The sequence below is a fragment of the Orcinus orca genome, chromosome 2 (genome assembly GCF_937001465.1).
Source record: "Orcinus orca chromosome 2, mOrcOrc1.1, whole genome shotgun sequence".
NCBI classification, from domain to species: Eukaryota; Metazoa; Chordata; class Mammalia; order Artiodactyla; family Delphinidae; genus Orcinus; species Orcinus orca.
The window spans coordinates 116,739,492-116,750,845 of record NC_064560.1 but is presented as its reverse complement, the minus strand read 5'-3'; the positions used below and the strand labels follow the sequence as shown (position 1 = coordinate 116,750,845).

Below are 11,354 nucleotides of genomic sequence, written 5' to 3'. Positions count from 1 at the left end.
CAAGGTGATTCTCTTGGCAGCCGGGAAGACTTTCAGCGGATTCCAGAACTTGCCATCAACCCATTGGGGGACCGGATCATCAATGCCTTCTTTCCAGAGGGGTGAGTCCCTGCATTTATTGGGCTTCCTTTCTGAGGCTAATCTGGAATGTTGCTATCGGTTGGGTCATCTCAGACCATGATCCTCCTGATTACATTAGGCCTCTCTAACTCGATCATATCTAAAATATCTCTATCCTCATCCTTGCTTTAAACTTCAGATAGGTCTATTAGCCCATCTTCAAAGTTGTCTTTAGTCTCTGTTTATCTTTGATGTAAAACTAAACATTTTTAAAACTTTTATTTGGAAATAATTTCAATTTACAGAAAAGTTGCAAAATTTGCAAACAGTATGAGGAACACCTGTACATCTTTTACCCAGAAGCATCTGTTGTATTGTTAACATTTTGCCTCATTTGTGTATGCTCTCTGTCTCAGTCCTAGCTAATAAAAACATCATTCAGGCCACATACATAATTACTACAAATTTTCTAGTAGTCACATTTAAAAAGTAAAAATAAACACGTTAAATTAATTTTGGATGAACAAGTTAAATTAACTTTGGCAATATATATTTTATTTAGCCTGATATATCCAAAATATTATTCAATATGTTATCAATATTTTAAAAGTATTATTATATTGTATATTCTTTTTCATATTAAGTCTTTGAAATCTAGTGTGTAATTTATACTTACCACACCTATCAAGTGCTGTAATAATATTAATATAAAATATTATGTATTCTTTTTTTCCAGCTTTATTGAGATGTGACTGACATATAACATTGTATAAGTTTAAGGTATACAACATAGTGATTTTATACATGTATAGATTGAAAAATGATAGCCACAATAATATTAATTAACACATTCATCACCTCACATAGTTACTTTTTTCTTTTTTTTTCTTTTTATTTTTTAGTTACTTTTTTCTTGTGATGAGAACTTTTACCTCTCTTAGGAACTTTCAAAGATACAATTCAGTGTTGTTAACTATAGTCACTTTGCTGTACATTTCGTCCCCAGAATGTATCATCTTATAACTAGAGGTTTGTACCCTTTGACCACCTTCATCTATTTCCCTCATTACCTATTGTATTCTAATATATTACTGATAGTCCAATTTTATCAGTTTATCCAACAATCTTTTTAGCATGTCCCCTTCCTCCAGTATAGGATCCCAGTCTGGCTCAGTTGTCATATCTCTTTAGCCTCCTTTAATCCAGAACATTGCTTTACATTTCTTTTACGACATCAACTATGGATGTAGCTCCCCTACCACACACACACTTTCTCAAACAGATTTAGGTTTGTGTAATGTAAAACTAGGCTTTTGATATGCTTCACTAACCTAATACACTGCCTTCAAAGTGCTGAGTCAATATTTACTGATTCAATTAGGCACCTTTTCCTGAATAAAGCTTATCATATAATCTTGTTTTAAGTAATCTCTTTAACAATGTCTTCCTGGTTCCTTGTGACTTGTTTATTTGACCCAGAGGACTTTAAAATGTTATATGTTTGCCAGTTCTTAGTAATGAGACTAAGTGTCAGTGAGTGCACCATCAGATAAAACACGTGGAGAGGAAATTTTAGAACTCTGGATTGAGAGCAAAGGAATTTGCAAGTTGAGAAGACGGTCACTCAGTAAATTTGAGTGACAGTCAAAGGGGAAGACTAGCAGCCAGTTCATGTGAAGATAGGACTCAATCAGACTGAGACCTGCCCTTTTCAGATTCATGGTGACCTTGAATAATCACTTACACTTCCTCATTTTCTGATTTTTTTTTTTCTCTCCCTGAAATGCCCGGTTTGTTTCAGGTGTGGTTTTAGTGCTGAATTCTTGCCTTTTTTCACTTCCTTTTTTTAGCCCTTGCAGAGAACTGTCTGGAGATATTTCACTGCTCTTTTGTATCCAAACCTTTTGCAATGAAAAGTAAACCCCGTAGAGTCATTTTGCCAGCTTTTTTTTTAAGTGTTCCCTAGTCACCATTGATTATTTGAAGAAGCAGCTTGTGGAAAGCTGTTTTGTAAAGGCCAGACCACCTTTGTTGTGACTACAGTGTTGTCTGTCATCCTTTTCACTGATCTCTTTCTTGCTAAGGACACAATGTGTGCTGATGTACTTGAGGTATATATGAGGAGGCTGAGGATGGCGCTGGACTACACTGCTCGGCTCTTAGCACGCTGCACCTCTGCTTCTTGCTCTAATCAGATACAGATATTTGGCTTCTGGGTTTTTTGTTTTTCTCTGGTCATATTTAGGTTCAATTTGTTTTTAAAGAATGAGATTTGAAAGTAGGACATTGGTATTTAGTTCCCTTTTACTCAGAGACATGCCAGTGATATATGTACTCATTTATCTGTTTGTTCTAGCATGTGACTCAGATCTTATTACACATTCCTTGATTCCTCAGCCCTTACATTTTTTAGAGATAACGCTCCATTAGCAGTATAGCTACCTTAAAGAGTGAAAGGTCATTCCTTTGGGTACAAGCGGCTCACAAGCTAGCCTTTGAACTCTACCTTTACAAGGTCTCTGATCTCTGTGTTTGCTGGCACTTAGGAGACCCGACATACCACATCTATTCAATGGGAGCAAAGACTCAGATGTATTTTTAGGTAGCCACAGGAACCAGGCAACCTGTTCTTTCCATGACTGCCTTAGATAAATAGCTATGTCACATGGGACATTCTCTTTTAATATTAAAAACATTCTTTATTCATTCAAGTTTTAGAATTATTTCTTATAGGGTTACTGATTAGCCTGTGGTGTGATAAAAAGATTTTCTCTAATCTTAAGTACCCAAAGAGCTTTATACACAAAGGTCTTTCAAAACATTATGAGGAAAATATCTATCCAATTATGAGGGAATAATAAAATCATGATACAGCCACACAGTTATTATGCAGATGATTTAAATGTTTCAAAGTGTTTATACTGATTGTAGACATGCCTAAAAGTTTAAAAAAAGCAAGCTACAAAATTATGCAGTATGTTCACAATTATCCAAAAAACATAGAAAAATTACTGGGAGATATATTAACAATGATTGTGATTGATTGGTAGAACTAGAAGTGGTATTTTTCTCTTTTCTTTTTATCAAATTTCCAAAAATGTATTTATTGCTTCTATAGCTAAATAAACTTTATTTCAAAAGCAGCTTTTACATAATATGCCTTAACATTAAAATATCACTAGGTACGTGTGACTACAGGGGAGACATGAGAGGTGGTTAGGGAGACACTGGGTTGAAATGACTTAACTTGCTGTTTGCTGCAGAGTCTGAAGCCAGTGAGTTCAACTTCTGGCTTGTCTGATAGCACAGCCCTGCTGCTACTTAAAATCCTCTTTGGGAAAAGAGAAGTAAATTCAATAGGTAACTGACTCTGGTAAGTCCTGTTACCTCTCTAAGTCTGGTTAATAATTTGTAAAGTAAGAATAAAACCTCACAAGCTTGTGGCAAGACTTAACTGAAGATATTTTATGAGCCCTAAAGTACCATGTGTATGGAAAGAGACCTCATTAAATGGACTTTCAGGCCACTCTAGCTAAACCTGTTAATGTATTGAATTCATAAGAAATAATCACCTTGCCTTGACTGACAAGATGTTCTTTTTGTTATCTTTCCTGATCAGAGAGGACCAGGTAAACTTCCGCGGATTCATGAGGACCTTGGCTCATTTCCGACCCATTGAGGATAATGAAAAGAGCAAAGATGTGAATGGACCAGAACCACTCAACAGCCGAAGCAACAAACTGCACTGTAAGGAGATAAAGTCTTCTGGCTTAAAATATTTGCTTTTCATTTCTCACAAATCATTTATTTACTCATTCATTCACTGAACAAGCATTTATTCTAACATAGTGGTTAAGAGCTCAGACCCTGGAGCTAAACTGGCTGGATTTGATTTAATTAATTTATTTATCTATTTATTTTTGGCTGCGTTGGGTCTTCATTGCCATGCACTGGCTTTCTCTAGTTGCGGCGAACAGGGGCTACTCTTTGTTGCGGTGCACGGGCTTCTCATTGCAGTGGCTTCTCTTTTTGTGGAGCATGGGCTCTAGGTGCGCAGGCTGCAGTAGTTGTGGCACACGGGCTCTAGAGCACAGGCTTCGTAGCTGTGGCGCACGGACTTAGTTGCTCCACAGTGTGTGGGATCTTCCTGGACCAGGGATCGAATCCGTGTCCCCTGCATTGGTAGGTGGATTCTTAACCACTGTGCCACCAGGGAAGTCCCAACTGGCTGGATTTGAATCCCAGCTCTGCCACTTTTTGGCCCTGTGTCTTTGGGCAAGTTACTTAAAATCTTTGGGCCTCAGTTTCCTTTTCTGTAAAATGAGATATTAAGGGGTTTCAAACAGGAAGGTTTGAAGGCAATAAGAGTTAGCTGCTAATATATCCTGTGTGCCAGGTACTGTGATAAGTGCTAGAGTGACAACAGTGAGAAAGACCCGTCCCACCTTAGAATTTGATAGATACTGGGATATGACTTAAGTAGGGGTGGACCGCTAGGTTAGTGCAAGACTTAATTTTGGTCTCCATGCCTCTTGCCACCTTTCCTTGGATATTTGTTAATTTCCCTCTGCCCTTTGTTGGTTCATGTATGATATTGCCTAATCCCTTACAGTACTTCTCCAAGAAATTAAATTTAAATTTCTCTTTTCATTCAACACAATTTGAAACTGAAATTGTATTGAACTGGGGACTTCCCTGGTGGTCCAGTGGTTAAGACTCCGCGTTTCCACTGCAGGGGGCATGGGTTTGATCCCTGGTCAGGGAACTAAGATTCCGTATTCCACGTGGCGCAGCCAAAAAAAAGAAAAGAAAAGAAATTGTATTGAATTGATTGAGCCCTAGCTTCTCTTGCTTGGGTGCACAGTGAAGTCTATGAAGCCACAGAATAAATGGGGCCCATCAAGATTTTTTGTTTTTGTTTTTTAATTAATTAATTTATGCCCATCAAGTTTTTACTGAACGATTGAAAGAAAAATTAAAAGGCTTTTTAATATTGAAACAAACATAGATAAACTATAGAATATAATGCCAAATTTACATACTTTTGAAAGATAGTACATGAAACTTAAACTTTTAATTTGTAGCGCTTGGGCCATATCCACAGATCTCCCTTGCTTATAGGAGTGTGAGTTCACTCCTCTGTATTTCAGGTAAAGAGTTTGAGAAATACTAAAATAAGTTTTGTTCTATAAGACAGGGAAGATTTTTGAACCAAAATAATAAAACACTGCTTTTCTTTACCACAATATCATATACCTTAATGAAGAGTGGAAAATTTAAGTACAAAGAAAACTAAATATAAAAGAAAATAGAATTCTAATGAATTGTTCTCAAATTTATTGGATACTTTATGTTTATTAGTGAATTTCACTTTCTTCTTTCAAGACTAAATACTGTTTGAGACAAAGCCTTGTGTCTTAATGTTTTATGAGCTTTAGTATATATTTATTACATGCTTGCCTGATGCTGGCATTAATGTAGTAGAAATTTTCTCATTTAAAATGTTGTCAGACCAGGAGTTGATCAGTAATTGAAAAAGTCAGCTAAAGCATAGAATCATAGAAAAGGATACATGGTTTAACATTTTAATTTACCTTATATCATTTAAAAACACATTCACTGGCCAGTCTTCAGATGTAGGACCAAGAGTTGTTTTGTTTTGTTTTGGTAAAGTTCTGTTGATGGGAGGTGTGTGACATTTTTGTGTAGAACACATCTATAATGTATAGTCTAAGGTTTCTAGTTGCAGTTTCTTTTCAGTGGAAAGAGAACTTAAAGGTACTTATAAAGCATTCTGAGAATAGAATCTTCCTGCTGTTAACATTTTTTCCTTGATCTTTTGCAGTTGTCCTGCCACACATACTTTAGCAACAGTTTGGTGGGGTTTTTTTCTTCAGTGCCTTAATATTGAGCCTTTCAAAAGCAGTCAATCTAATATTCATTTAAAAATAACTTTATTTTCACACATTTCATTTCTTATAAAATTATGTAGTTTTATGAAAAGTACAAATAGCACAGTTCTAGGACAGTTGACACACCTGACTCTCGGTAAGCATCCAACTCAGCAGGTGGAGTAGGCACTCCAGAGTCGCCCATTGGCTACAACTATGCAGTGTGCTGCCATATCAGCTAGAACGATTTGCAGAGGGGAGGGGGAGCATCTGTGAATCCAGTGAGTCGGTTAAGAAGACAGTTAAGAAACATTGTGTGCTAGGGACTTCCCTGGTGGCGCAGTGGTTAAGAATCCGCCTGCTAATGCAGAGGACACAGGTTTGAGCCCTGGTCTGGGAAGATCCCACATGCCGCAGAGCAACTAAGCCTGTGCACCAGAACTACTGAGCCTGTGCGCCTAGAGCCTGCACATTGCAACGAAGAGTAGCCCCTGCTCGAAGAGTAGCCCCTGCTCGCCACAACTTGAGAAAGCCTGTGCGCAGCAACGAAGACCCAAGGCAGCCAAAAATAAATAAATAAATAAACAAATTTATAAAAAAGACAACATTCTGTGCTCTACGAAACTATGCTTGCTTTTCTAATCCAGGATTAGAGGAGGCTTTAAAGGTTATCAGGTATAACACAGACTTGTTACCTGAATTCCCTCTACAGCCTGGGCTCTACTTTTTTCAAGTCACGAATTCCCTTGGCAGTCTGGTGAATCCTGTCGATCCCATCTCGGACTGTTTGTGAATGCATAAAATGAAATACATAGGATTATAAAGGAAACCAATTATATTGAAATACAATGAACAAAATGTCAAAACAACTTTGTGATACAGTAATAAAGGTGTTTCTTTATTATACACTAAATAACAGGATGTGACATTGGAGCCCTGTGGCTATGGAGCAGCTCTGTGCCTTGAATGTGGTGGTGGTTACATGAAACTACATAGGTGATAAAATTGCATAGAACTACACACACATGCACATACACACATGGTGAAATCCGAATAAACTCTGTGGATTGTACCTCTGTCAGTTTCCTGGTTTTCATGGTGTATTATAGTTATGCAAGATGCTACCATCAGGAGAGGCTGGGGTGAAGGGTATATGCAAAGTCTTGAGGAGATATTTGTACACCCACGTTCATGGTGGCATTATTCACAATAGCTAAAACAAGAAAGTAACCCAAGTGTTCATCAATGAGTGAACGGATAAGCAAATTCATTAATTCACATTGACCCTAAAGAAAATATTCCAGGTAACATTAGGGGATTTGGTAGTTACTTAGCGTATCAGTGAGGATGCCTTCAGCTGACTCAGCTGACTTCAACAGTAAGGAGATGTATTATCTCACTTAACGAGTGAGGTGGGGCAAGCGTCAGGGTTGATTGTGTTGTCAAGGACCCAGGTTTTTCCTATTGCTCTGCTCTGCCATCCTTCGGGTCTGTTTCATCCAAAGGCGTGGCTCCTCATGGTCACATGGTGGCTTTCAGTGGCAGCTGGGCTATGCGCTTTCCTATTCATATCTGACAGTGGGGAAAGAAAGACAGAGGCAGAGAGACAGAATGCCCCCTGAAGCCATGGATGAGCTTCTTTTAGGAAGAAAGAAGGCCTGAATGCCACCGAAATGGCAGACTTTAGGGTGAGATAGAATAGTAAGTGCTGTGCAAGTTATGCATGGTTTTTACCATTACTTTAGTCTTGGCTTTCAGATCAACTTTTATAGGAAGCTGAACATGAATTCGAATTCTGTTGCATCCTGTATGTTAGGATCACATTCATGTAAGTAGACCAGTGAAACCAGAGCTACAGAGGAGTCCTGGATGTCTTCTTCTCTGTCTGTATTTTGGTTTTCTCTGAATTTCCCACAGAGCTGTGGAAGCAGTAAGACGGCACTTCTTGTTGTAGACTGAGAGCAACTGAACATCATACACCTAGCAACACATTTGCCACTAAGGCAAATTTGTTTATAGTCCATCTTCCTCAGAGAATAGTCTCTTCAGGGACTCTGAGAGCATGCTTTGTCCTATTTCTTTTTTATGCCACAGTGAAAGAATGTCAAGGACAATCAGCAAGGCTGAACTGTACCTATGTAGGCACAGGCCCAAGCACACATAATACTACTGCTCTGTTTGTCTCCCAGGAGTGGTTTCCTTATTGTTCTCCTCTTCAGGTCAGTGAGGTTATAAAGTCTGATGTGGAAGGTACAACCCATGTTAGAATGCTCCAGGGCATGGTAAGCTTCCTTTTTGATGTTCTGATTGTCCTCTTAAATAGTTTACGTTTTTTATAACACATAATGAGTAATGTGGGAAATGAGTCTGCATGAAGATATTTTATCTGGACGATGAGGAATATTGGTGATGTGGAGTTTGGGAGAGTAGCCAAGAAGAAACTGAGCAGCATTATTCACAACAGCCAAAAGGTGGGAGCAACCCAAGTGTCCGTCAACATGAAAGGATACACAAAATGTGGTGTATACATACAATGAAATATTATTTGGCCTTAAAAAAGGAAATTCTGTCACATGCTACAACATAGAAAAATTTACTTCTGTTAAATAACAATAAGCCAGACACAAAAGGGTGAATATTATTTGATTCCTCCTCTATGAGGTTCCTAGAGTAGTCAAATTCATAGAAAGTTGCCAGGGCCTAGAGGCAGGGGGAAATGGGGAGTTATTAATGGGTCAAAATTTCAACTGGGGAAGATGAAGAAGTTCTGGAGATGGATGGTGGTGATGGTTACACAACAGTGTGAAAGTACTCAACTGTACACTTAAATTTTATGTTTATTTCACTATAGTGTTTTGGTTTTTTTTTAAGGAAGTAACCGTGATTAAAATGTAAAGGTTTGACTGAGATCATTCATTTGGTCTTTTATTAAGCAAATGTTTGAGCAACTCCTGTATGCCAGGCACTATTTTAGGCCCAGGATACAATGGTGCATAAATCAGATAAGGTCTTTGCTTTCAGAGATCTTACAGTGTAATAAGGGAGATAGACTATATGGAAAAAGACAAACGAATAAACAGGGCTTATGATCGTGGCAAGTTTTGTGAAGGAAATGAATAAGGTAAGATGAGAGAGTGATGGGGGAGGGTGTCACTGCTTTAGAATGAGTGGTCAGGGAAACCTCTCTGAGGAGTTGAAACCCTAAGAATGAGCCAATCATGCGAAGAATAGCAGAAGAGTGCTCTAGGCAGAGGGGACGACTGGTGTAAAGGTCCTTGGGTAGAAATGAGTGCTTGGTGTTCAGAGAACAAAGCAGCGTTATCAAGAAAGAAGTGAGTGGTAGGAGAGGAGGGCAGAGAGGTGACGGCGGGTAGATGACACTGATTGAGCTCTTCCTGTGTGCCAGGCACTGTTTAAAGTGCCTTTTGTGTACTAACTCATTCAGTCCTCACAACCCTATGAGGTGGATTCTGTTACTCTCATTTTGCACCTCTTGGGCAACTGAGGCACAGAGAGATTAAGTAACTTGCTCACGTAGACATAGCTAGTAAGCGATCAGACAGGACTCGGCAGAGTTAGAGTCTTAACCACTGTACTGTATTGCTCTGCCGTCAACAGCAGGAGCTCAGAGGAGGGGTCCAAGCTGGAGATGCACATTTGGAAGTCATCAACATTAGATGGCATTTAAAGCCCTGGGACTGGAGATGAGAGATGACAGCTCTGGAGACAGGAGAGTCCAAGTCTCCTGGATTAAGAATGGGGAGAAAGGGAGAGGAGGAGAGGAAAGAGAGAGAAGCTAACAGAATGGCTCAGTCATTTGGCATTTGACCATTCATTATCTCGGGGAAAATGCTGGTTCTACTGGTTCAGGACCAGAGCTGAGTGACAGGAATCCAAGTCAGTTAAGAAATAACTACTGTTGCTGTAGTTTTTTCTAAAAGACCCTATCGTGTGATGGCTCTGCTGGTGTCTTAGTCTGCTCAGGCTGCTATAACAGGATACCATAGACTGGGTGACTTAAGCAGACATTTCTCACAGTTCTGGAGACTGGACTCTGAGATCAGGGTGCCAACATGGTCAGGTTCTTGGTGAGGGCCCCCCTTCTGGTTCACAGTCTTCTTCTTCTTGCTGTATTCTCACGTTGGGAGGGAGGTGGAAACAGAAAGAGAGAAGGATAAAGAGATCTCCTGTCTCCTCTTTCTATAAGGGCATCAATCCTATCATGAGGGCCTCACTGTCATGACCTAATCTAACCCTAATTACTTCCCAAAGATTCCACCTCCTAATAGCACATTGTGGATAAGTTATGGTTCCAACATAGGAATTCTGGGGGAGATACAAACATTCAGTCCATTGCAGTTAGGTTTCAAAAATTAGCTTTTCAGCTTTCTGTAAATACTTTGGCAGAAAGGGATGTAAGTGTTTATTACAGTTACCCCCCAATTAAGAAATTCAGAAACAGATATTTATGGGTTATATAGCAAACAGATTTCCATTGCAAAATCTTTAGTAAATAACACATTTTATGGTATTTTAGAAAGATGACAGCATATGCAGAAGAGAGAGAGAGTGTGTGTGTGTGTGTGTGTGTGTATGTGTGTTTAGTTTGGGGAATATATATATTTTCCATTCATCTGTTTTATTTTTATTTTATATTGGACTGTAGCTGATATACAATGTTGTGTTAGTGTGCAGGTGTACATCAAAGTGATTCAGTTATACATATACATATACCTATTCTTTTTCAAATTGGGAATATATTAAACACACATTCCTTTAGGAACACTTATGATCCTTGTCTCCTTCCCCTTGGAATCCAAACCTCCTAAGCATATAAAGTCTCAAATTTGATAAAGTTAGTTACTCAACTAACCAAATTAAAGAAAACAGACAAACATCAGAGAAAGTCTCTCCTAGTTACTCCCCCTTCCAGAATTTTAATATTGTGCCTTACAAAAAGTAAATTAGATTTTTCTAAAAGTTTTACTTAGACTTTTAGTGAACTCAGCACGCCCCCCCCACCACCTTTTTTTTCTTTTGGTGGAGGCAAGGAGTGATGTTTAAACTTTTAGATATTCATCCATGTTCTCTTGCCCTTGTACCTAGTATTAGTTCTGCCTGGAATGCCACCCTTCGTCAGATTTGTTTGTCTTTCAAGACCTTGTTCAAATGTTGCTTGAACCAGAAAGGCACATCTGCTATATGCTTTGTTCCCTGGTATTTCGTATGTATGATAACACTTGGACTGTATTAAAGTGCATAGTGTGTGTTGCTTTCCTCTACTAGGCTGTGGGTTCCAAGGACAAGATCTAAATCTGTATATCTTAATAACTCTAAAGCTGTATTTGGGCCTTTTAATATTGGCAGTACCTACTGAAAACCAAAAATCTTCCTGACATACTT

General features: G+C 38.7%; 1 protein-coding gene across 2 annotated transcripts in view; it reads left to right on the top strand.

Annotated features, from left to right (window-relative positions):
* CHP1 (calcineurin like EF-hand protein 1) overlaps positions 1-11,354 on the top strand; it is a 37,128-nt gene that overhangs the window by 18,607 nt on the left and 7,167 nt on the right. For both annotated transcript variants that reach the window (XM_004273977.3, XM_049706979.1), the window contains exons 3-4: positions 21-101; positions 3,680-3,807. In XM_004273977.3, the coding sequence (XP_004274025.1) occupies positions 21-101; positions 3,680-3,807 (209 nt within the window). The remainder of the gene's footprint in view (positions 1-20; positions 102-3,679; positions 3,808-11,354) is intronic.